The sequence below is a fragment of the Taudactylus pleione genome, unplaced genomic scaffold (assembly GCF_031769625.1).
Source record: "Taudactylus pleione unplaced genomic scaffold, aTauple2 ptg000490l, whole genome shotgun sequence".
NCBI classification, from domain to species: domain Eukaryota; kingdom Metazoa; phylum Chordata; class Amphibia; order Anura; family Myobatrachidae; genus Taudactylus; species Taudactylus pleione.
The window spans coordinates 919,056-946,632 of NW_028284892.1; the positions used below are offsets into that span (position 1 = coordinate 919,056).

Genomic DNA, 27,577 nt, shown 5'->3' on the forward strand with positions numbered 1-27,577 from the left:
CTATTTTGAGTGACAGAATGAGGCGTATGTGGGTGGTAACAGGGGAAGGTGCTTGAAAACAGGGAGCGGAGATCAGAACGCAGGCGTGCTTAAAGGTCAAAGCGGGCGTTTTATGGGTGTGCATAATTAAAACAGCAGCGTCATTGACCACGTCACTTGGTTGTTTTATAGCCAGAACTGCTCGCAATATAGTGGTAGGAAAAACCAACCACAAGAATAGCGAGCAGTTCATACGCTGTTCGATGTACTCGATTAATCTAATAAATAGCGGACATGACGTAGGATGCAAGCGGCCAGGGGGGCGTTTTTATCAAATAAACGAGCGCATGTTTTGTTCGCTCGTTCAGACATGGAGGCGGCAACAGACCGCAAGGAGCGTACGGTTCATTTGAATAGCCACCCCCTTTTTCTGAACGAGCGAGCGCTAATTGCGAGCGGCTCTGAATGAGGGCCATTATGTATAAGGCGTTTCTATATATGTACTGGTAATGTGTGATAGAGCTTCAGCCACTGAGACAGATGCTGCAAAGACACCGTGGGGCAAATCATTTAGCTGTGAGTTGGCCAAAAATGGCTTAATTTAATGTATAAATCTGCTTTAATCTGCATGGTTTTCAAAGGGAGTTAACGCGCATTTTAGCTCCCACCTCCACAAGAGGTGAAAAGTAGGGAAAATCCCTATTTATGACAAAAATGACAGGACACAGCGCGTTACCCCTGGTACACCCCTCCTAATGAATAATAATGTATTTACAGGTTTTTGAATAGTAAAATCTGGCCAATAAAGACAGGTCATTTTTCATGTAGTTTTCTCTAAAAAAGCAGAACAATAGGGACATGTATGTTGAGGTATAAATGGTGTGGAACATGTATGTGGCATGTAGTATGGATGGGAAAAGGTTTTTTGAACTTACGTATACACACTTAAATCATACATGCCTACCCTCCCGGTTTTCGCGGGAGGCTCCCGATTTTTCGGGTAACCCCCCGCACCCAGGAAGGGTAGGCATTTCTCCCGCTTTCTGCCCACTTCCTAGCGAAGTGGGCAGAATGGGGAGAACTTACGCGGCAATCGCGGGTCTCTGTGTAGGGGGCGGGGCTTAATTACGCAATGCTGCACGAATCGCGTCATTTAGCCCCGCCCCTTATGCAAATGTACTCCAATCGCGGCAATTTCTCGCGAAGGGGCGGGGTCTAATGATGCAAGATGTCAGGCCCCGCCCCATAACGACCCGATCTTTCTACTCTCCCCAAGTCTCCCGCAAAAGAGAAATACCATGTAGGCAAGTATGACTTAAATATAGAGATGAGCAGTAAGGTTTTGATTCGGTTCTTTTAGCCAAATTAGAGCAAGTTCAGTTTAGTTCGGATTTATTTTATTGGCCATCCAAAACACGCCAGAACCGGATAGCCATTATGATACCGTTTTTGAGGTTTGAACATAAACGAGTAAAACCAAACCGCTCATCTCTACTTAAAATAAGTTGTAAACTTGTCTATAACAGTCTAGTTTGAACTCCATGTACTATGTAACATTGCGTTCCATCCACTACGTACAGTGCGTCGACCCACACAAATATGACATGAACATACAAACTCCAAACAGATAGGTCATGAAGGTGAATGGAATTCATGACCCCAATGCTTTGAGACATCAATGCTTACCACTGTGTAACTCAGCTGCCCATGTTCTGGCGTAAACCTCTACATTCAGGGCCAGCCTAAGATTTTAAGGCCCCCCCTCTCGACCAAGCCTAAAGACGTACTGCCCGACTGCATGCCATAGGCCTAATGCCCAGCACCCTGTTGGTCTAGGGAAGTGATGAGTAAAGGGTGTCGCTCTGATGACTTTGGCGAGCACAGAGGGGTACCCTCTGCACCAGCCCTACCCCGCAGGGTCAACTCAGCTCCTCAACTTGCCAAGTGCCGTATACTCCCTTGCCTCTCTGTGCTGGCTTGATTCTCACTGGACTTCACCGGAACAGCATGGGAGCCAGTATGAGCTCTTTTGCAAGAGCCCCATTGTTGCCAGGGCTTAGGCATCCAGACTTGGCATCTACTATCTTCCTTCTGTCGCTCTTCTATGCTCCCCTTCTGCCATCATACTGACTTCAAGCTTCCCGCATTGGCTAACAAAAGCCGGAGCAAGTGGGCAAAGCGATGTCAGTGAACCACGATTGGCTCGCTGTGGCCGCCCCTGAACGGCTACTAGTCTATGTGCCGTGATTGATTTACGGCCAGCGCCAAATTTGAAAAGTGGATTCTGCCAACGGCGTTGAGATCCGATGCCTGGTGCCCTAGCGGGACACATCTCTACACCTGTCCGGAGTCTACACAGTCTGGTGGATTTCCAGACTGTCCGGAGTAACCCCGGACAGGTGAAAACCCAAGGCGCCTGTCCCCAGAGCCGGCCTTGCCTTAGGTTATCAGGCAGAATGAAAACCGACAGTGTGTGCTATATGTTACTGTAATATATCAATCCTGTTTGCTAGTGTATTTCTATAACACCCAGCAAGCCCCATGATCTAATATATCTGATGCCATTCACAAAGCTGTGTTCCGCCTGTATTTTATAACAGAATAACGCCCTGGTTACGTCTCTTTAATCACAGACTGCGAGCTAAGGAGCAAAGGCGGAGAGGTGTCTGCTGAAGTTTCCTGTATTCCCCCTCAGCAGCAGTGTACTGCATACCCTGATCTCAGTAATTACATGTCAGTAAAGACTAGGGAATGCCAGGCAGTTAATACCATACTTTATCCAGACCCATGAAGACGGCACAGGAGCTCCCACATAAGAGGCAGCAGGACCAAAAAAAAACATCAGTTGTTCTCAGCGCAAATACCCCCCAGAGACCCCATCGCTAGGCATCATGGGTAAGTTACAGATGGTTGATGAGTGACCTGGGAATATATGGATTATTTCAGAGTAAGACCAAAAGGTTTGCTGGTGCCGTTCCAGGATACTGTCATGTATCATGACAGATGATGATGAGGAATGAGGAAAAGGAGGTATATGGAGATCTTATTAATGTTCCATTCAGTTTAATTTGTATTACTATATACATTTCATACCATCAGGTAGGCACAGTAGCCAATCAGACGGCAGCTTTCATTGTCTAACTTGAAGTAGATTGCTCAAAGCTATTTACGGATTGGCTGAATAGAGGAATTGGATCTCTGCATTTGTTCATAATAAAAGATTTTCCACTAGTGCAACGAGACCATGCCTGACTATATCCAACGCTCATTAGAATGGCTAACATTTGTATTACACTTTTGTGGCTTTTGTCATCCTGTTGCGTCATGTGCGTAGTGTGTAATGATGCAAAAAAGATTTCAAATACAAAAAAGCAAATGAAAAAGTTTAAAGATTAAAAAAAATAAAGTGCAACAAAAAGCAATGCTAAAAATAAAAAAAAAGTACAAAAACATACACTCAGAGATACCTAACATGAATTATATACGATATGCAGTAGATGGGTGGAAATAAACTTAGGTTAAGAAACTTGTTTCACGAATAGTTACCTTTATTGATAATACATTTTCCTACATAAATTGAGTTGTGTGTTTTTTTTTTCAAAAATGTGTTTATTGAAGTCATCAAATATATCATAAAATATCAGTAAGTGTATTACAGAGATATAGCATCGTCATAAGATAGACATATGTTCTCAATACATTTTAGACATTGTAACTTCACAATAATTTTCTTTTTTTACCGTTCCATGAAAATAGAAAAACAGATATTCAAGAAATCGTTATTACAATTTTAACCACAATAAAGTAAAGGAAGTAAAATAAAAAATGGGTATTAAGATGAGTTGTGTGTTTTACTCTTTTTCATTGTTGTTATGTCAGGCAGTTTAAGGGTGAATTTGCGCTTTTCATGTGTTTTTTTTTTATTTTTGGGACGTATTTTACTTGACTTTTACAATTTTAACTGATTTATGAAGTAATGTGGCGTCAGAAGTTTGCGTTATGTTTCTGTAATACATTTTGGCTTATTTGCTCAGTATTACCAGTACGGGTAATATGTGGCGTTAGGAAGTAAAACTGGAGCGTAACTAGACGTTTATGGCTCCTACAACAAGATTGTGTAAGGAGCCTCATATTCATGAAGCTGACAATATCTCACCTTCTCCAGCTTACTGACGCTCCCTCTACCACACTGCTGTTCTTATAACTAATAGGAAGATTCCTTTGCTGTTAACCAATCACAGGCTCTCTTTTGGCCACTATGATAACAGCCATGTCCATAGCAGGTGCAAAAGCCCAGGGGGTGTCCTTAGCGGAATCGGTATGAAATACAGATGGACGGGATTTTCCGGCTGTCAGCATGCATCCAACCTGCTAAAGAGGTCAAGTGGAGGTGTTACCCATATCAACCAATAAGCTTCTAGCTATCATTTATCTAGTGCATTCTATAAATGATAGGTAGAAGCTGATTGGTTGCTGTGGTCAACTTCCCCACCTGTCCTCATTGTTAGCAACCCTGGATTCTGGAGACATTTTCCCCCCAAACACCGAACTAAGGGGCATGTTTACCAAATGTACCCAATAAAGCCCTGATAAGTATAATTTTCTATCGCAGCATATTGCGGCAATAAGAAATAATACATGAGTTATCTGGGCAATGTATTAATAAACTCCTCCGCCCCTGCGGAGTGTAAGGGAACACTTTACTTTCTCTTATGGACCCATCAATGGATGGCGCATTTGCAAGAGGCAGACAATAGAGAAGCATCCTTTGGATCCCTCTCCCAGATGTTTTTGTGAAATGCAGCCTATAGGCTACAATGGGTAACGCTATCTACAGCATTTCCCAGCTTTGCACACTCCATATTTTAGCAGCCCCATTAGAAACTACGGGAACTGCTTTTACAATCGAAAACAGAGCGATACTAGATTTTTGCAGGAGTCATTAAAAAACTGATGTTTTTGGAAGATATACCGCAAGATACTGGTAATAAACGGAATCGGTATGAAATACAGGTTCGATTCCCGGCAGCGCCTGGCCGACAACTTCAGAGTTCCCGGCAGCAGAAGCCCGACAGCGCTGGAAATCCCGATCGTGGATAGGTAAGTACTAACTAACCTAATCTAACCCCCTAACCCTCCTTAGGGGTGCCTAACCATAACCTCCCCCCCAAGTGCCTAACCCTAATCCCCCCTCTAAGTGCCTAACCCCCCCCTTCCCCGCTGCCTAAACCTAAGTCCCCCGGGGGGGTGCCTAACCCTAAGTCCCCCCCGGGGGTGCCTAACCCTCCCTCCCCCTAGCCTAACCCTAATAGTCCCGGGGGGGTGCCTAACCCTAAGTCCCCCCCCGGGTGCCCTAAACCTAACCCTCCCCCCCGCGGCTGTCCGCTCGCGGCGCCCGGCATCCCTTTGATTGGGACGCCGGGGAAATGACAGGCGTCTACATCTAGACGCCCGGCATTTCATCCCTCGCCGGGATATGACAGTCGGGAAGCCAGCTGCCGGTATTAAGGCAGCCGGCTTCCCGATTGTATACCTAATAAACATGCCCTAAAAATAAAATTCATTTTTCAGGGATATTTGTATGTCCACTAACATTTTTGTTCATTTCACTCAGACATCATTGCCCATGTAGCTCAGTTATACAGAACATCTGATACTTGACCGAAAAAGACCCCAGTGAGTAGAAGATAAGAGGGGCCTGTCCTGGTGACTGACAACCGTACCATCTTTATCCGCTGTAAATGACGGTAGTGGTGGCCTGACCCATTTTTGAATAATTGAGGCTGACAATGCTCTGGTCACGTAGGACATATGTTTCTGATTCCCAGCTACTGTACCAGGCGGATTCTGTTCTGTGTCTATTGTTTTACATCAGACATGAAATATTCCCCATCACCGTGAGTTTAACTCTTTCCTCACTCCAGGGGCAAGTGCAGGATTTTAGAGGGGTAGAGGTATTCCAAACGTTTAAAAGTTTGCCAGAATGGGAAGTGTTACAGGTGAGAGCACAGGAATTTATTAAGCACCAGTCCACAGTTTTTGTTAAGAAACACTGCATAGAATGTTTCCTCAATGCATCGTATACATGAGTCCAGCCCTGGTATACTGTACAAACATTGTAACATAGTTATACTTTTGAATGAAGGACTCCGCTGTGACACCTGAAGGTCATTGCTGCAACTTTTAAAAAAAAGAAAGAAATAAAATAAAAAAATTAAAATATATATATATATATATATATATTAAAATGTGATAAAAGTCAATGTTATGTTTAGGAACACTGATTACAAAAAACAGCAATAATAATATGCTCATCATGAACATAAACACTGACCAGATTGAAGACTGTAAGCTCTCACGAGCAGGGCCCTCTACCCTCATATACTTTCCTTCCCTCACTTAAACCATCAGCTCCCCACTGCCAACAGCAGCACCAAACCTTTGGGACCGGTCACCCTGCTCCTTATTTGGGTATTATGACTGCAAGTCACTGTTTTCTTGTTCGCTGACTTGTTTGTGTACTGTGTAAGGCGCTGAGGACCCCTTGTGGTAAATTTAATTAAATTATAATTGTATTTCTATTTTCCCCACAAAATGATGCAATTCTTCTATTTTTTCACATTTAGGGAGACATTGGGGCTGATAGTGTAGGGAATGTATACGCCCACATGGCACTGGTCACACCCACACCATGCTGGCCACACCCACACAATATTGGTCACACCCACACAGCACTGGTCACCCCTCTGCTTCTCAACAAAAGGCCCTTGATCATTTTCAGCCCCAGGCCCATGTGGCCCTTCTGGTCCTGTACATAAAGACTTTTCTTTGTGGCCTTATATTAAATCATTGAGACAAAAAAAAAACATCTGATAGGAGTGTCTGCTGACTTCCATTCTCGCTCACAGAGTGCGGACAGAGACTATAATTACTAAAGTGAGAGTTTTTAGAAATGGAGATGTTTCCCATAGCAACCAATCAGATTCTACTTAACATTTAACTAGCACCTTCTAGAAGATAATAGCTAGAATCTGATTGGTTGCTATGGGCAACAACTCCACTTCTAAAACTCACTTCTAAAAACTCTCACTTTAGTAAATTTACCCTTAAAGGTCCATTTATTAATTAGGTATGACAAATGTGCCTTAAACCAATGGTTAGAAAACTTTCTTGAAGCATGGCTGCCCAAGACTATTAGAATTTTTTCAATGGCGCCTAGGCCAAAAATTTCTTATTGAGAAACTCAGTAAAAACGAAGTAAATTGTGCTGTCACCCTAAAGTACGGTTATGTGGTGTTGGACAGGGTTGTGCTTGTTTGTCCACATATTTTATGATTGCCAGCTGCAGAACTGGTTTTGTCAATCACATACACCATAAAGAATTTGGTTTATTCCTGGATCACCAACCCGTGCCACCCCTGAAAGTGTCCGGCAGCACCCCAGGGTGCCACGACACCCAGTTGTGAGCCACTTCCTTAATATTAACTGTCTGTCTTTCACATAGTATTCTTTCTATCCCAAAATTGACTATTTAGCTGTAATGCAAATGACACTCACTACAGTACCACTCAACCACATGTAACAAATAGAAATGAGTACAATATGCCACCTGCTGGTACCAGCAAGTAACTGCATGTAATGTTATTTTAAAATATATCACTGAGGGGCTGATTCACAACACTCAGCTTAGCCTCAGACCCGTAGAGAGCTGGTCAGGCCCTGGTAATGCCTGGGGGTGTGGTTTAATTGTCGGAGGTATGGCTACACCCCCTTAGGGAAAAATATAATAAAATAACTGCTGCACCACGCAGCGTCACTGTGCACTGAAAAGGGAGGGAGCTGTGAGCCCCTCAACCAGGAGCAAATCCAGGGGGTGGGTGATTAGTGTGATCGCTTCCCCCAACCACTGCACAGGCAGAGGTGACCGCCGCAGCAGCCTCCCTAGCCCCACCGCAGGCTGGGGAGAAAGGCTACTGACAGATAAGAGGGAGGGGGGTGGTGGAGGACCCGGACCTCACCAACAGGCCCAGATAATTAGTACTGGCACCCCAGCTTAGCCTACATGAGAACTCCCCATTACCACCGAGTTATGCCTGTGTATGTATGTACAGTATGTATTATGTAGCAGACTATAACGCGCATGATGGGGTCTGCTTTCCAGTGATGGGAAGCCTGGCCACTTAACATGCGCGATAGTCTGAGATTACCCAATAGGTTTACCTTTAAGGGGGGACATGGCTCTGTGCCCCAGTGATGGATCAATGTGTCATGACACCCATGGCACTCTCTATTGGATATGTATCATGGGGGTTGATTGGCTGCAGGGCGCGTGCTCCGTGGTGTGCGCCTCAGTGATGGGACGCATTACCACTGCGCATGTGCGGCAGGCCGCGACCCACGTGACTGTGCAGACGCTGACGTCTGAGCTCGGTGATCCAGATATGGGTCGTTGGGTGGTGACGTTGCGGGCACACAGATGGCGTGCCCTGAGCTTGAGCAGCATGCAGGTGTGCTGGGGAATGGTAGACATGGAGCCCGGTGTGGTGCAGGGCAGCCTGGTTTAATGTGAGTACCTTCCTCTTTTATATGTTGGTATTAACAATAGTCCGGTTCTTTGGTTTAACCATTTGGACTAGAGGAGGGGTATTAATAGCTGGGACCTGGCTAGAGGCATTTCATGAGGGTTGTGTGCGAAGTACAGTGGTTAGTTGCTTTGTGGATTTTTTAATATCACTTGAGATGAATTGATGATGGATTGCAAGCCTTGAAAATGGTCTATCCTTAGACCGAAACGCCAGCTCTTTGTTACATGCAACCTGGATTTGCCTGTTTAAGCACAGATGAAAAATAAATTAAACTGATTTTTTTCACCAATCTGATGAGTGCCCTTGTGATTGTGCAGTATAAACGTGTGTTACATTTATATATACATATATATATATATATTACAATTTAATTGATTTCTAATATCTCCAACAGGGCTGTGGGGCAAAAAAAAAAAATCAGATTTGGCTGTTAGAAGGGTCTGGATTTACATTTATTCTACATGACTATAATGTATACACAACACATAACATGCACCAATGACCACGAGTATACCACGCAGTCTCTGTTATTTTGAAGTCTTATTTATGTACAGTAATAAGTGGGGGGTTTTCAAAACCATCGATTTTCTGCGGTTTTGCCCTAGAATTGGATTGCCTAATATAAATCACCTGTTTATATATATATATATATATATATATATATAATTATATCTTCTATAGGTGGCAACCTTGTATGAACAGGGTCCTCTCCTCTTTGTCTTCTCTACATAATTTCACTACATGCTCACGTTAATGATGTATCTATGTGAATTGAAATGCTGTCTGTATTATTCTGTACTTATATTTCTTGTCAGCTTTATCCCTTTGTACAGAGTTAAGGAACACTTGTGGCAGCTTATATATATATATATATATATATATATACGGCTTCTAGGGGCTGCAGCCGGTGCAGTCCCTTGAAGCCGGTGTTATGCGCACGTGCAGTCCCATCGCTGCATGTGCTGATCCTGGCGCCTGACAAATCCATTGCGCAGGCACCGGGACCTGGCGCCTTCAGGGACTACAGTCAGTGTCTCCGTCCTCAAATACAGGCAGGAGCACCGGCAGCAACAGCCAGCCTTAGCTGAGAGGGTAGGAGCCGCTGCTGTAATGACAGTGACCTTCTTGTGGAACAAAATCCCCCCCTGCACAATTCATATCAACCAGCATTATCCAAGGCTAATCCAAAATAGGGGCCACCTCATAGCGGGCATGGTCAAAACCACCTTGTGTGCACGGTACAACCGCAGCCAGCATTTATCACATACATACACCATTGTAATGGAAATACCTACCAACCCTCTTGCAGCAGGACGACCCCTGAAATCAGCACTGTCCCCCTGAAATCAGCACTGTCCCCCTGAAATCAGCAATGTCCCTCTGAAATCAGCACTGTCCCCCTGAAATCTGCACTGTCCCCCTGAAATCAGCACTGTCCCCCTGAAATCAGCACTGCCCCCCTGAAATCAGCACTGTCCCCCTGAAATCAGCACTGTCCCCCTGAAATCAGCACTGTCCCGTCGAAGTCAGGACAGTTGGGATGTGCGCAACATCCAATTAAATTGTATTGGCGCTTCATTGTTTTTGTTCACTACGACCACCTATATACTTTAGAGACGGAAAGATAGAGGTGATTAGATAGTTCAGTAAATAGATATGAGATTAGATAGATCAATTATATTTATTCTAGGGATGTGCAGGCTCGGACAAGTCCAGGAATGATGATGTTCGTCCATGTAAGATGACGTTTAGTCTCTTTCTGAGTTCCGTTTTTTTGGAGGGAAAAATCCGAACTCAACGTGCAAACTCGAACCTATCCGAGCCTGCACATCCCTAATTTATTCCATTTTGCACAGGCAGCAGGCGCAGGAAGAGGTGCGAGACAGTAACAATGTGCCCTTTCCATTCTCTGTATAGTCACACAGGTGATTGCTGCCCTCTAGTGTTCAACATAAAATAAGGCTGTTCCTGGCTTAAAGGAATTGTTGACCTTGGTGGGTATTTCCTCTTTACAATTACTAATGTAGCAATGGGCCATTTCACCCTATGTCATGGGGTCACCGCTGGCAATATTATTCACCAGGTTTCAACTGAGATAAACATTGACAATGCTTCTAACAGGCATAATAGCAGTACATGTACAGCAGCAATACCTGTACTGCGTCACGACCCAGGTTTTGCGACGTGGAGGTTTGCGGTCCTTACCGGTGAGGGCGCTGTGGCGCGGTCCTTCTGGCAGGGGAGCTGCCGTGTGGAGTTTGGCATTGCCTGTACGCAGAGGTCTGCCAGCGTTGGGCCGTCCTGACAGGGGTATGACTAATGGCGTCTCCGTGTCACGGCTGTCTGGGCGTCACCATGTTGTCTTTGGCCATGTGACCTAGCAGGCCAATCGTCTGTGGGTCACCTGCTCTCTATGGCCTATCACGTTCTGTTGCTGGGTACTTAATGGTGTTTGGAGCGCCCTGTAGTTGCCAGTGCAACGTGTTTCATAGCGTCAGCTGTGACAGAGAGTTCCTGCGCTCCTGAACCTGAGACTTGTGCTCCGGTGTTTGCCCTAGCTCCTTGTCAGCCTCCGGCTCCCTGCAGCCTGCACCGCTCTGCCTTGCCTTGCACTCTGCTGGAGATCACCCTGCACCTTCCACCAGACCCACTCTTGCCTGAACCTGTCTCCTCAGTTAACCCATTCCTGTACAGCCATCATCACAGCATTACCTGATTCTCCTCTCAGCCATCATCACAGCATTACAGGATTTTCCCTTCAGCCATCATCACAGCATTTCAGGATTTTCCCTTCAGCCATCATCGCAGCATTTCCGGATTCTCCCTTCAGCCATCATCACAGCATTTCCGGATATCCCTCTATTGCCATTACTCTGCATGCCCAGATATCCTTTTTACCTTTACAGTCTATCTGGATTCACCTTATTCATCTCTGTCACCGTGCTGGACATTTGTTTATTCCCACTCACTGCAGTTCCCTCCTGCTACGGTTATTAGTTTGTTATTACTGGACTTTAGTTTATCTTATTGTTCATGTCTACCAACAACCACATTAAACAACCTACTTTTCAGTTTAAACCTGTTCCGGTGTTTACTCCTGTTACCACCCCGGGTCCACAACAAACACAGACTCTAACATATTGTTATCGCCAGTGGGATTGCCGGGGTGAAGCGATTTGCGTCTTCAGACCCTGCCCGCTGATTTGCGATGACGTTAATTATGTCGTTATACATTGGTGGACGGGAATCATGGTGCATTATACACCAGGAGCCTCTCAGATAATTAGGGACAGTTGGAGTGTAATGTGTATGCAGCTTTATTAGGGAGATGTGCAACATTTGGAGAGAGATAATTACATAAAGCAACCAATCAGCTTCTAACTGTCATTTCAAAGGCTGTGCTAGGTAAAAGACAGGAGCTGATTGGATGCTTTAAGAAACTTTTCCACTTTATGTCTCTCCAAGGATTGATACATCTCCCCCAGGATGTCTTAGACACCAATATAATTCCAACCACACATTAATAATGTCCCATGTATGTACTGTAAAGGCACAAATGTCAAATGGAGTAGGTCCGGTATATTCTAATACCCCAGCACATTACACTGCTTTAATTATCTTGTACCAGTGTAATTATTTAACAATAAAAGGAGGTTTAACTATGTTTACTACAAAGCAAAGGCCACAATTTAACTTATTACTGAAAAAAATAAAATGTTAAAAAGCTGTTTTCGAAGGTCGCGCGATAACCTTGCATTACAGCCCATAGCCTAGTGTTGAGGCCAAAAGGTTCAATCTTGGTCTTATCAGACTACAAAGACTTCCTCCACTTGCTGTGATGGTCTCCAGTATGCTTTCTGGGGACCTCTAGGCAAGATTTCATGTGACAATTGCCTAAGCCGCATGGTGGTCTTCCTTACATGTGACCTCTGTAAGTATGGACGACAACCTGTTGTAAACAATTAATGGTGGGTACACACTAGACTATGGGCCTGATTCAGACCCTCTCGCAAGCGGACGCTCGCTCGCTCGGAGCGAGCGATGCTTTTCAATCTGTGCATACGTATGCTTCGTATTGTGTGTGCGAGAACTGGTACGAGCGATGTGGAAACTCACTCGCCAAGCATAGACAGCCCAGCTGAATGAGTGACAGGTCAAGCCGTTTGTGGGTGGTAACGGGCAGGCCACTGGAAACGGGGGAGTGTTGGTGCGAACGCAGGTGTGCCTGAGAAATTCAACGCCGTTTCAGAGGCGTGCATAATTAACAGCCAGCGTCATAGGACACGTCACTTTGGGGGGGGGGGTTAGGGTTAGGCACTTAGAGGGGGATTAGGGTTAGGCACTTAGGGGGGGGAGGTTAGGGTTAGGCACCCCTAAGGAGGGTTAGGGTTAGGTGGTTAGGTTAGTTTATACTTTCCTTAGGGACGATCTGGATTTCCAGCGCTGTCGGGCTTCCGCTGCCAGGAACTCTGCTTCTGTCGGCCTGCCGTTCCCGGGAATTTCATACCGATTCCGAACAATCACCATTCCAGAGGGTTCAGGGACTACGGTACCCGAAGTGAGGGGGGTTTCGTAGCTGCACATCTGCCAAAGAGGTAGTTCCGCCACTGTAATTCAAGTCACAGAGCAAGTACAGTGAAGCTAAAACTTCACTGCCCACCCACCCACACACTCAAATGAGCAGAGCAGGGGTCGCGGGAAGACAGACAGCTTACATAGTATAAGTTATACAGTATATTATATATTTAAATGTAGATAATCTATAACTGATGCAACATGTTGGGTGTTTTCAAATCAAAAATTATTTAAATGAATGAAGTTTATTTTACTCCTTTGGAACTTGTTGATTATACGGACACCGCTGTAGCTCGCCAACGCTGCGCCGCAAATTCCAATTGAATTATTTTTCAATCCTGTACACTGGCAGGCTGACGTGATGACCTAATCACTGACTTGTGAATGGAGAATGTGATAAAGAGAAGTTCACGTGGAAGAAGCTGGTGAGCTACAGTGGATCCTATCTGCCATATTGACTAAAGTGCAGGTTTATAGAAGTGGAGATGTTGCCCATAGCAACCAATCAAATTTCAGCTAGATAAATGATAAGTAGAATCTGATTGGTTGCTACGGGCAACTTCTATAAACCCGCTCTTTAGTAACTATACCTCTATATATGTGAGAAGAACCTATGCTATTTATACAAAAAAAAAATTTTTAACAGTACATCATTAAAAATGTTTTGTACTAAAAACACGACCTCTTAACACTGTTGTTCTGCTAACACCATTGATGCGTGTGTGGTGCTCTGGAAGTCAGTATAGTGATGCACCACTAGAACCAGGTTCAGGTGTGATTGCTGTGCTCCCTTGTGGCCGAACTCCCCACACAGTGACCACTCAGGAAGGAAGGTACAACGCTATTTTATTATAGCAAATAATAGGTACGACAATTAGTATAGATGGTATTTACTAGACAGAATAGAATTTTACAGATTACAGATATTAATAGCAACGTATTTACTTTACACCTCCCTGTCCTCTACCGGTGACCCCAGCTGGCAAGTAGAGGTCAACAAAAGGAAGCACAGTTGTCACAAAGCTTTTTGTTACTAAGAAGCGAGGAATCGAGGAAACACAAACTATGCTGGAAGCAGTAGTTCACCGGCAGATTGTAGCATTTAAACACAGTCTTTGCTAACACTTGAGCCTTTGCTGAACAAAATAGAGGAAACACATCGGCTATGCTGGAAACAGTAGTTCACCGGCAAATTGTAACCTTTAAACATAATCATAGACAAACGCAGGGGGGGTTTCCATCTGCCTAGAAACCCTCCTCCCCAGCTCACACCATGACCACAATAGAAATAGTAATATAATATTGTTACTAGTGCTGTATGTTCTTCTCAGTATCACAAATGAAATAATTAGCACCACCTATGGATCTTTTAACATGTATCTGCTGCTCCCCCAGACTCCCGGACTTGCCCCAATAGTCTGGAATGGTGCCCACATCTAAAATAAATACATTCAGCTCAGGCAGGATGGCTTACTGGCGCATCTAATGGCTTACTATGATCACTGGTCCTGTATATGCTGGAATTAATATACACAGTACACTTTTTATGATGCTTATTAAAGCTGGTTGAGTACTAATTCTGCCCTCTTCATTGACAGACCACACTCGCTCTAAAATTAAGCATTTGGAAACCCCCCTCTGGAAATCCTGCCTTTGCCACTGACAATGTTTGCTAACACTTGAGCCTTTGCTGAGAACAATAGAGGATACACACATGCATATGTCACACGCTATTAGCACAGAAGCTGCCAGCCGGGGGTTACACAGGGTTAAAGAAGCATTACATTCATATACGTTGCATTACAGAACCATTATTTAAAATGTAAAACAGTAAAAATACACAGTCCTTAGAGGAATCTAGCATTCATATAAGGCACCTGCAAGGAAACATATACATTACATTAAATAAAACCAGCATTAACAGTAATTACCATTGCATCAGACATGAGCTGGAGGTTCACAAAAAAAATAATACACAACAAGGAACAAATCTGTACAGAGGGAGGGGGCGTCCTATCCCTTCACCCTTGTTTTCAAACCAGCAGACTAAAACAGACTAGGGACCTGTCCAGACCCCCAGAACGACTTCCTCATCCCCAATCTAACTAGGGCTGTATAAACAATGAAGCAGGACCCCAAACTAACTCTGGACCCCGGAGGGGAAAACAGGGAAGTATCAGCAGGATGATTAACTAGTGACTGGGGTATGGCTAGGAGCAAGGCAGGGGAAGGAGCAGGTCAGGGAGTCTTTGTTGTTATCTCACCCCTTGCTGTGGCTGTTCAGCCCCTCGCGACATCCAGTGGAGCTCCGGGACTCAGAGCACCGCACCAGAGCTCCGCGACACGGCCTCCAGGCAGACACTGTTCGGGGCACTTCAAGGGTAAGTTTCCTCCCTCGGGGCTCCGTCCGGCAGTGTTACTTCTTCGGCTCAGGGGTCTTTGAGCCCTTTCCTTTGGGGCTGTCCCTTCGCTTGCCCACCGTCCTCAGGTCCTCCCCCCGTAGCCTTGAGCCAGGTGGGCATCCCTCCGGTCAGCGCTGGTGGTCAAGTCGTGGTGCTGGCTCCTTCCCCTTGATCCCGCAGGCAGCTCCTCCTCACCCATCTTCCGGATCTTCGGGCATTTCTCCGGGCAGCCCTTGTTGAGTGGGGTCTTCTTGAGGATGGGCCCTTCGGTCCTCCCAGCCGTACTCGGCGGCAGCCTTCTCCGGGTCCTTCCTCCGGCAGCCTGGTCCTCGGCGGGTACTTCTCCTCTGCCGGCGAGCAGGGACGGGCACCTCTCCATTCTGCTCTCAGCGCAGCTCCGGTGCGTCTCGTCAGCAGTCACCAGCAGGGGACAGCAGGTGGGTGTGCGTGTGAGGGATCCGGCAGACAGGCAAAACAAATGCCGCACGGGTGGTGTAGACAATCCTCAGCTCCTCCAGTGATTGCTTCTGCAGGTATCGGCTGCACTTCACCCTAACAGGGCAGCAGGTCCAGTGATTACTCTCCCCACTGCGGGGATCCTCATAGCAGCTCCCTTGTTCCTGCTCTGCAGGCAGCAACTCTCTCCTTCATCAGCTGTGCCAGGAACCCCTGGTCCTGTTAGAGCTGTCCCTCTTATCACTTTCTTAGCAGCAACTTCAGCCCCCCCATTGGTTAGGGGCCCCTAGTGTAGCCCACCCCTAGGGCCTCCTGCTCTGCAACTTAAGGGGCCCTTTTTAGCGGGCTCACAGTTACTATCCAGCTGACAATTCTGCTTCCTGGGCAGCGCAGGCTCAGTAGCCCCAGGGAAGCACAGGGTCACCTAAAGTTCAGCCTACACATACAGTTAATGGGGCTGTGTTATCTGTATAATAAAAAAAATTGGGGGACCCCTATTTGGCCACAAATTTGGAGGTGCCACACGTGCACCAGCTTTACAGCAGGTGGTGTCAAGGTGCAATGTGAACTACGTAACTGAGTAGGAGGGAATCCCTCTGTGCTGCTTTGTTTCCTTATTCCACCAGAGAGAATAATTGTACCCTCACCCGTTAAAGGACTTTAATGCTCCCCGTGCCAGCCCCATGATGCCATGATGTTGCACATAGGGGGCAGGGCCAGCCAGCACCTGGAAGCGTGCCAGTGCATGGAGCATCTAGAAGGTGCTCCATATGGCTGTATAAATGGTAGGGTGCCTTCCTATAGCCTTGAATTGATGCAACAGGCAGCACTGCCACAGCGTTTCTAGCAGACACCATGCCAGCCAGAAGGGCCATACAGCAGTGATGGCGCCGCCCACAGAGCCACTGTCTCCATGTGGCGTTACTGTTTGCACACCCCTAGTTACAGTCCTGATTGTACCCATCAGAAAATTGATAGATACAATGTCTGAACATGTGCCCAACATTAAAACGGGACTTACCATCCATGGACTCTTGTCGCACTTTAAGGATGTACATGAGTGTAATATTACAGAATTAGGGGCAGATGTACTAAGATCTAGAAAGTGAAAAATTGGAGAGTAATAAACTGCCAACCAATGAGCTCCTAACTGTCATTTTTCAAACACAGTCTGTAACATGACAGTAGGAGCTGAGTGGCTGGTCGTTTATCACTCTCCACTTTATCACTTTCTAGAGTTTAGTACACCTCCCCCTTAATCTCCTTTTGTGGGATAAAAACAGTAACGATTAGATAAAACATAGATGCGCACTATTTTTAATCTGGGGACCCTCAGTCCCAAATGGTTAAATTTAGATTTTGAAACTAAATGGTTCCTTTTAAGTACGAGGGTGAGTCAAACATTATCCGCACTTTGGCTGTAGAATTTATTTTAATCATCTTTCAGAAAAGACAAATACATTATATTTCGACATAATCTCCCTGCTTTTCAATACACTTTGTCCATCTGTCAACAAGCTTTCGTATTTCATCATTAAAAAATGTTTTGGGCTGAGCTGCGAGCCACTAATGCACCGCTGTCTTCACCTCGTCATCAGACGTGAATAGTCGACCTCTTAGGACTTCTGATTTGCAACATAATCCATTGTCACTCATCTATCCAACAGAATCGGTTCACGTGCACGCTCAATGTTCTCATTGGACGTGGACGGGCGTCCGGCTCCTTCTTCATGGCTGACACTTATGCGACCTTCTTTGAACTTCTCTATCCATTCATAAACACTTTTTCGCGACAAAACACTTTCTCCATACTGTGCACAAAGTCTTTGATAAATATCGGCACCAAACACACTCTCAGATTACAAGACATTAATGGACGCAAACTGGTCTTCTTTCATGCACATCACAAGTGGGGCAGCCATTTTTTCTTGCACTGCAGTCACAAGTGAACTGACGGAACACGTTTACACCTGCACAGCAGTGACTGGGGAGACAGTGACCTAGTACGGAAAGTGCAGCCAATAGAAGTTTTAATATAACTGGAGGGAGGATAATTTTTGACTCACCCTCATATTTTTATCTAATTGTTTCCATGATTATGTATTTACTCATTATGTTGCTACTTAAGATGTGTAGAGATACTGATTTTAGTACTTTTGTTCATATTTATATTTTTAAGCTTCAGTCTTTTACTTCAGTCATCTTTACTCCAACTGTGGCCCGTATTCAATTTGAGGCGAAAAGTCCGGATCCGCGATACTTTTTCACCGATGACATCGTTTTCGCTTGTTTTGCTTTTATCCCGTATTCAATTTGAAGGCGGAAAGTCAATGTAATGTACTAGGCGAAAAAGTTTCGCCTATGAATGGCAGGCGGAAAAAAGTGCAGAATTGGGGTTTTGGGGTGCAACGTTGCGGGAACCCCCCTGCAGCCTTCAGACAGTCCCCCAAAGGTAAACTGTGTAAAAAGAAAAAAAAAACACTTAAGAATACCCCAAAAAATTACTTTGAAAAAGGGGGCAAAAAAAAAAATTTGGGGTTCAAAGTTAAAAACGAGCGAACTTGACTCTCGGGGGGGTCCCCAAGTATGCCCCAGGTGTTTTTTTTATTTCAGGTGTTTGCGGCAGGTGGATTTTTCATGATTTTTTTCAACTTCACTTTAGCAACTTTAAAATATGCTGACCCCCATTTTCAAGTACCCCAAATTTGCTGGGATAAGTTATTTTCAGGAAAAAAACCTCCTAAATACTAGTCTGCATCAGGTATAGAAAAACGCTATTTAGCAGCTATTGAGCCCGTTTAAAAATACCAAATACCTTCAGCAAGCCAAATCAGGGGGTACCATAGCTAACCCCAATGTCAGAGCATCTTTTGCATGTCAGGCTGATTTCCCCAAATCTGACAGGACTTTCCGCATGTTCAAGTTTTGCCGGGTCTAGTTTTCACGTACTTTCAAATTGAATACGGGGTAAAGCTGGCACGCGCGCAATACTTTTCCGCCTGCAAAACAGGCGAAGTAGGCAAAAAGTCCGGGAGGCGAAAAAGTATCGCGGGTCCTCTCACATTGAATATGGCTCAATATAAAATAAGTTTCTAGAGGATTCGTTTTACGATTAACACTTCTTATCTTAAGCAAGGATTAAAAGGCGCATGACATACATACAGTCAGGTGCAGAAATATTGGGACATTGACAGAATTTTCATATTTTGGCCTCTATTCACCACCACAATGGCTTTGAAATGAAATAAACAAGATGTGCTTTAACTGCAGACTTTCAGATTTAATTTGAGGATAATTACATCCAAATCAGGTGAAAGGTGTAGGAATTACAACGGTTTCTATATGTGTCCTGAGGCACCCTCCGAGTGTCCTGAGGCACCCTCCGAGTGTCCTGAGGCACCCCTCCCAGTGTACTGAGGCACCCCTCCAAGTGTCCTGAGGCACACCTGTAAGTGTCCTGAGGCACCCTCCGAGTGTCCTGAGGCACCCCTGTAAGTGTCCTGAGGCACCCCTGCAAGTGTCCTGAGGCACCCCTGCAAGTGTCCTGAGGCACCCCTGTTAGTGTCCTGAGGCACCCCTGTAAGTGTCCTGAGGCACACCTGTAAGTGTCCTGAGGCACCCTCCGAGTGTCCTGAGGCACCCCTGTAAGTGTCCTGAGGCACCCCTGCAAGTGTCCTGAGGCACCCCTGTAAGTGTCCTGAGGCACCCCTGCAAGTATCCTGAGGCACCCCTGCAAGTATCCTGAGGCACCCCTGTAAGTGTCCTGAGGCACCCCTGTAAGTGTCCTGAGGCACCCCTGTAAGTATGCCACGGCACACAGTTTGGGAACCACTGACTATCAAGGTGATACAACAATTCTGAAACATTGCATATAGATACTGCAGACAGAACAAATAGTAACCATATTGTTTCTATTCATGGGAGAAGACAAATAATACTGAGACCTAGGTTTGAGAAATAAGGCCACTGAGCAGAAAATTATTACAATTAGATAATAAAGGACATATAAAGACAACAGGCACAGTATTTAATATATTTTTTATTTCTATAAACACATTTTTTCCTATCTTTATTTCACACTAAATTAAAGATTTTAAACATTTCACCTTTTTTGATATCAAGGGGATATCTTTTTAATGTATACCAACAAAGAAATATTATTTTAACACATTGGCCCTCATTCAGAGGCGCTCGCTATTTGCGGTCGTTCGTTCTAAAACAAGGGCTGGCTATTCAAATGAACCGTTCGCTGTTTGCGGTCTGTTCACGCCTCTAGGTCTGAACGAGCGAACAAAACTTGCGTTCGTTTTTTGGAAAAATACGCCCCCTGGCCGCTCGCATCCTACGTCATGTCCGCTATTTATTAGATTAATCGAGTACATCGACCAGGGTATGAACTGCTCGCTATTCTTGTGGTTGGTTTTTGCTACCACAATTTTGCGAGCAGTTCTGACTATAAAAGAACCCAGTGACGTGGTCAATGACGCTGCTGTTTTAAATATGCACACCCATAAAACGCCCGTTTTGACCTTTAAGCACGCCTGCGATCGGATCTCCACTCCCCGTTTTCAAGCACCTTCCCTTGTTACCACCCACATACGCCTCTTTCTGTCACTCAAATTATCAGGCATTCGCTATTTTGCGAGCACATGAATTTCGGCCGCACTGACTGGTTCGCGCATGCGTATTACGATCCGTACGCATGCGCAGTTGGGCAAACATCGCTCGGAGCGAACGAGCTGCCACTTACGAGTGGCTCTGAATCAGGCCCATTGTCGGTTCTAGAGCACCCAGACGAATGCTCTTCTTTTTCTTTTTCTTTTTTTGTGATGACTTCAGGGCTCTCTACGACTATAGGTGGCACACATGGCGATAATTTTTTAGTACACTTTTATATAATGGCTGGGATAAACGTGTAATCTAGAAGTGTATATTATACTAAGTATATGTATATATTATACATATATGTAGTCTGTGAACAGGAGAATGTTGGTTAATGCATACGCTGCTCCCAGATAGGAGGGGAATAGGAGCCAAGGGGTATATAGAAGTAACTTGGATTAGGAACCCATGTAGACACATCTTGACAAAAACATTTACGTCGGAACGCGTTGGTGGATAGAACAGGGGCATTACCCTAATGGACATTTAGCATTGAAGGATCTGTAAGGACAGCATACATATTTACTTTGGGTCTATCTGGAATCTCTAAGGACTGCCATCGCCGATTAATAACAGTGACTCAGGTCCAGTAAAAGTTTGGTCCCCTGTTCGTGTTTTTTTTTTTAATTATTATTATTTTATTAATCCTTGTAAAGAATAAAAAAGTTACGATTTCTACCTAGAAGAACCTTCTCATCTGTCCATTGGGATGCTGGTTGCCCTCCAGACAGGAGTCCCAGGAAAATATATATTTTAGGCTCCTTCAACCCTGTGGAAGAATTTATTCCTACTATACAATATCACATTATACTACGTTTTTGTCTACATACTGCGAGGTGTGGGGGACATTTTTTAGAAGAAGACATCTCTATAGATTGGCTGTGCAGCTCCTCAGAAAGCTCTCATCCACAACGATTGGCTTGCTGCCTCCATCACAACAGGTATCTTAGGGGCCCATTTATCATTGTATATTTGCGGTTTAATCCCCGAAAACGGGCAAAACTGCAAATATTACGTTTCCCCCAGATGTATGACAGAGGGACTGCAGCAGATATGTCCAATACCTGCTGCATTTCCTCCATTACCGCTGGCAGCCGCATCCCCCATAGGTCTCTATGGGGGGATGTGATGCGGTCAGATTTACGGAATTTGATGCATTGTGGAGAATAGCCCCCGCAGCTAACGCCATCTGAAGATTGGTATTAGCCGCTGTAGCCTATGAGCTACACATGGCATAATTAGCCGGGTAGAGAGTTCCCCCAGTACCCTCCCCCGGCAAATGGGGGCCGCGCATGCAGTCAGCGCATACGCAGTAGCCCCGGCAGCACTCCGGGCACATCGCAGGCACCGGCTCATTTCGGATCCCCTATCCCTGCGTGCCGTTTGGTGCATTGCACCGGTACGATCGCATCTGGCAGTGCGATCCTAGGCGGTAATGTCATGGCCAGATCGCATTGCAAATGCGATCATTAATAAACAAGCCCCTTAAAGATTCATGGGCTCTTCCTGACATGAGCACCTAACTACAACTACAGCTGTCTGGCACTGTCTAATATTATACGGTAACAAAACAACACAGACTATATAATGAATGGCAATATATGACCCTACACCTCTATGATTGTTTGCAGGGCCGTCAAGAGCCCTGACAGGAGGGGTACTGGCCAAATCCCCCCCCCACAAAAAAACACCTTAAGAAAGTGAGCACAAGGGGGTGTCAACAGGGAGGGGGAGGTGGCATCTGTAACATCTCAGCCCACTACCACTGGCTGCACTGGTATAGCAGTGCCACATTGGGCAGTGAGAGGACACTGCTGCTATACCAGTCAGCGGTAGTGGGCAGAGTAGTGGGGACTGTCATTGACCCGGGCCCCTCAAACCAACCCGGGTAAGCAGTACCCCCCCTCTCTCTGTGACCCTGATTGTCTGAATGCCTTACATCGGCACTGCCGGAGACGATTGGTAAGCAGCATGACTCCTGCTTACCATATATCCGAGTCTCATAAGCTGCATAGTAACTACAGAACTGATCATAAAATGGTTCTCCTGATTGTTATTTTTACATCTATGTCAGGCATTCTGTCTGCTTGTTGTAGTCAGGGCTGCCGTAGTTGTGACATGGATCATGTGGTTTTGTGTTTGGCATTAGGCTGTGGCATACTATAAATTGGGGGTACTACCCTGTGACATACTATGTATTGGGGGCACTATGGTGTGACAGATTTGATTTGGTGGGCACTACGTTGTGGCATACTATATGAAATGGTGGGATTAGAGTGTGGCATACTATATGAATTGGTTGGCATTAGGGTGTGGCATGCTATAAATTGGGGGCATTATGATGTAGCATATTATGAATTGGGTGCACTATGCTGTGACATACTATGAATTGAGTGCTATTGGTGGAGATTAGGGTGTGGCATACTATATGAATTGATGGGCGTTAGGGTGTGGCATACTATACGAATTACTGGGCATTAGGATGTGTCATACTATATGAATTAGTGGGCATTAGGGTGTGGCATTCTATGAATTGTTGGGCACTACCCAGTGGCATACTATGAATTGTTGGGCACTATGCTGTGGCATGCAATGAATTGGTGGACACTAGGGTGTGGCATGCAATGAATTGGGCACACTACTGTGTGACATACTAATAAATTGGGGTCACTACTGTGTGGCATACTATAAATTGGGGGTCACTACTGTGTGGCATACTATAACTTGGGTCACTACTGTGTGGTATACTATAAATTGGGGTAGCTATTGTGTCATACTTTAAATTGGGGTGACAACTTTGTGGCATACTATCTGCATATCTACCTACATACATACACTAATAGAATTATTTTTAGGGAGCACCATCTTTTAATTTGCCCTAGGCGCCATGAACCCTAGTCACACCTCTGACTTAACCAAGTCACTTTCAGAGGGGCCAGCAGCTTCTCCCCCCGATGTCTGATAGCATGTCACAGCATTTGGCCAGCACAGCTGCGGATCTTGGGGGTAATGTGAGTGGTTGTCACTACTAGATCCTCTTTTCCACGTGGTGACTGGAAACTGCGAAGGAATAGAGTGGATGTACGTGGTGGCCGGAGGCAGAAGGATTTCAGGGGCAGGATGCATCATTTTGGATGAGATGCATCCTGCCAATCATTGCAGGCGTACCAGCGTTCAGTGCCGTTTGAGGGTGGGGAGGGGCCGGCGCCGAGCTGCGTTCCTGAAAACGGGCGTGTGCCCATTTCCTGGGAGTGTGAGGACAGGGTCCGCCTCGTAGGACGCAGATTTCCTGGCCTCACAAGTGGCCAGGAGCTGGACAGCTTCATCTTACGCAGCCCGTCCACAGCAGCAACCGGTGGTGATCCCAGGCAGCGTATAAGGACGTTGCACTCGAATCGCAGATGCACCCAGGAGGCGTCTATTTCCTACAGGCACCTCCTGCTGCAGTAGCATATTAGTCGGACGGTATTGCACAGACGATTCCTTGGGGGTCTGCAATACCATCCACATCTGAATCTGACCCAATGTGTCACTGATGCACTATACACACAAATACACCATCCTTTAGGAATAAAGGCCCTCATTCAGAGCCGTACGCTCTGAGCAGAGCGCACGCTCTGAATGAGAGCCGGGCTCCATTTTCATGGAGCGTCCTCCCGGACGCTCGTATAGCTGTGGGTCACCACCCACAGGCTATACGAGCGTGCATTGTGATGGTCGCGATGGTCGAGACCATCGCGACCATCGAAATTGCGAGCCGGAGCCTGCGGTTGAGGTTTTCAACCGCAAGCTCCGGAGTGATTTTGGCTCTATCAGAGCCAAAATCACTCCCACTGACATCACTAGTGATGTCAGTGGGCCGGCTTCTGACGGGAGGCGTTCCCTTAGGAACGCCCCCGTCAGGGAGGCACGCCCACCAAAGGGGGCGTGCTGTCAATCAACATTGACAGCACGCCCCCTTTGATCGGACACAACGAGCGAAGGACTTTCCTTCGCTCGTCGCGTCTGGCGCATGCGCACGACGGAGCTCCCTCCGTCGTGCGCATGCTCAGTCCATAACATCGACCCACTTGCGAGCGGACAGCCGCTCGCGAGTGGGTCTGAATCAGGCCCAAAGTGATTCCAAGATAAGCTCATGTAACCCCCAGATAATTGAAGGTTGCTTACATTGTATAAGTCTCATACATAAATGAAAAAAAAAGATATTATACAGTTTGTATATATATGTGTGTGTATATATATATATATATATCTGTGTGTGTGTATATATATATTTATATATGTATGTGTGCATGTGTAATATATATATATATATAAAATGTAACACAGTATAATAGGTGGGGGTTATATCAGGGAGATCTTTAGTATTGCACTCACCTGAGGTGTAAAAAATGGGCGTTATATAGTATAGCACAGGTTCTCAACCTCTGTCAACAGTGTATGTTTTCCAGGTCTCCTAACAGAATCACCACCTGTAGATCTGTGAGTAATGCGAGTCCTGAGACCCGATTTTGACAAACACTGTAGCAAAGGATTGTACTTGCACAGGCAGTAAAAGTGGGCGTGTCAGTGGGCGTGTATTTAGTATTTCGCCCATCTCCATATAAGACTCCGGATTGGCCAGTGACCTGTCTTGTTAACTAGAAGTATGCCCATTGCCTACACACCCCTACAGCGCTCGGCGAATGGGAATTGAGCAACTGATTCCTGCTCCTCCCCCAGTCACCATTCATTTCATGCCTCTCCCAGCTGGGGTGTTGCAGGCGTGATCCCGGTCAGCAAATACGTACTACTACTACTAGCTACCGCACAGCACTGACAGGAGGACGGGGCAGAGATGCCGCAGCCGCTGGAAGGTAGGTGCAGCCGTGGGATGCCGGTGATCGCCCCTGTCACCGGTGACAGCCGCCACCCAGGGGAGCAGTGCCCGGGCGGAGGTAACACGGTCATGGCAGCATCACACAGCCGGGAATAGGCGCCTCCTCTGGCTGTCTTTAGAGGCGCAGTAGGGTATGCTCTGCCCTGTACTATCATCCTCACGAACAACGGTGCTGCCCTCAGCTAGTGCGTAGCAATGAGAGCAGGCTATGCCAGGTAGCAAGTGTCGCATAGAGCGTGTGACATACGCAGGTCCGCCAGGCTGGGGCAGTGAGCAATTAGTGTTACTACCAGGGGCGTAACTAGAACTTATTGGGCCCCATAGCAACATTTTTAAGGGGCCCCCTAACTTAGGTCTTACACAATAACCACAGTAGTTCCCCTAAAACATTAAATGCCCATTGTAATGGTGCCCCTTATGCAATGCCCACTGAAATGGTACCAGTTACGCAGTGCCCCCAGTTATGAGCCCCCTGTAGTGAGCCCCTTGTAATTGCCCCTAGTAGTGAGCCCCATGTAGCTGCCCCTAGTAGTGAGCCCCATGTAGCTGCCCCTAGTAGTGAGCCCCATGTAGCTGCCCCTAGTAGTGAGCCCCATGTAGCTGCCCCCAGTAGTGAACCCCTTGTAATTGCCCCCAGTAGTGAACCCCTTGTAATTGCCCCCAGTAGTGAACCCCTTGTAATTGCCCCCAGTAGTGAGCCCCCTGCAGCTGCCCCCAGTCGTGAGCCCCCTGCAGCTGCCCCCAGTCGTGAGCCCCCTGCAGCTGCCCCCAGTCGTGAGCCCCCTGCAGCTGCCCCCAGTCGTGAGCCCCCTGCAGCTGCCCCCAGTCGTGAGCCCCCTGCAGCTGCCCCCAGTCGTGAGCCCCCTGCAGCTGCCCCCAGTCGTGAGCCCCCTGCAGCTGCCCCCAGTCGTGAGCCCCCTGCAGCTGCCCCCAGTCGTGAGATCCCCTGCAGCTGCCCCCAGTCGTGAGATCCCCTGCAGCTGCCCCCAGTCGTGAGATCCCCTGCAGCTGCCCCCAGTCGTGAGATCCCCTGCAGCTGCCCCCAGTCGTGAGATCCCCTGCAGCTGCCCCCAGTCGTGAGATCCCCTGCAGCTGCCCCCAGTCGTGAGATCCCCTGCAGCTGCCCCCAGTCGTGAGATCCCCTGCAGCTGCCCCCAGTCGTGAGATCCCCTGCAGCTGCCCCCAGTCGTGAGATCCCCTGCAGCTGCCCCCAGTCGTGAGATCCCCTGCAGCTGCCCCCAGTCGTGAGATCCCCTGCAGCTGCCCCCAGTCGTGAGATCCCCTGCAGCTGCCCCCAGTCGTGAGATCCCCTGCAGCTGCCCCCAGTCGTGAGATCCCCTGCAGCTGCCCCCAGTCGTGAGATCCCCTGCAGCTGCCCCCAGTCGTGAGATCCCCTGCAGCTGCCCCCAGTCGTGAGATCCCCTGCAGCTGCCCCCAGTCGTGAGATCCCCTGCAGCTGCCCCCAGTCGTGAGATCCCAGTAGCTGCCTCCCCGCGCGCGCACACACACAAACAAAAAAAACCACTTACCTTTATCCCCGCTCCTGGGAAGCCGCCGTCCGCCCCGGCGCCCGCTCCTCGGCACTATGGGAGTGACGTCATGACGTCACTCCCATAGTGCACTGCGGGACCTGGAAGACGGAGTGAGCTCCGTCCTCCGGCTGCTGCCGGGGGTTTGAGTAGGAGCCGGGCGTCCGCTGGTAACACAGTCTCAGCGGGCGCCCGGCATATAGGGGGTGCGATCGCTGGGCCAGCGGGCCCCTTAAGCCGCCGGGCCCCATAGCAACCGCACCCCCTGCACCCTCCATAGATACGCCACTGGTTACTACTATATGTTCCTGGGGGAGAGACCCGGCTACTGCCTGGGAGAGACGGAGGGTGCCTCCTTGTGCTCTGCGATACTCTGGGGGCGGAGCTGTAAGACTGAGCCGGATTAAGGGGGGGGGGGGCGCGACACCCCGGGCTCCCCTCTCTCAGGGGGCTCCTCGGACTGGTCATTGACTAGAGCTGCATACGGCACTGTCAGGCTAGCACAGCAGC

At 47.0% G+C, this 27,577-nt stretch overlaps 1 protein-coding gene and 1 long non-coding RNA gene across 4 annotated transcripts in view; one reads left to right on the plus strand and one right to left on the minus strand.

The window, feature by feature from the left end:
- Nucleotides 1-25,192, minus strand: part of LOC148502569 (uncharacterized) — a 39,102-nt gene extending 13,910 nt beyond the window's left edge. The window contains exon 1 of the long non-coding RNA XR_015869999.1: nucleotides 25,037-25,192. This is a non-coding gene — a long non-coding RNA (uncharacterized LOC148502569). The remainder of the gene's footprint in view (nucleotides 1-25,036) is intronic.
- Nucleotides 2,831-27,577, plus strand: part of LOC148502570 (uncharacterized) — a 40,608-nt gene continuing 15,861 nt past the window's right edge. For 2 of the 3 annotated variants that reach the window (XM_088449609.1, XM_088449611.1), the window contains exon 1: nucleotides 25,384-25,515. In XM_088449609.1, the coding sequence (XP_088305735.1) occupies nucleotides 25,497-25,515 (19 nt within the window). In that variant the 5' untranslated portion in view covers nucleotides 25,384-25,496. Of the gene's footprint in view, nucleotides 2,875-25,383; nucleotides 25,516-27,577 lie in introns of those variants that run through there. The other variant, XM_088449610.1, reaches the window with a different exon arrangement.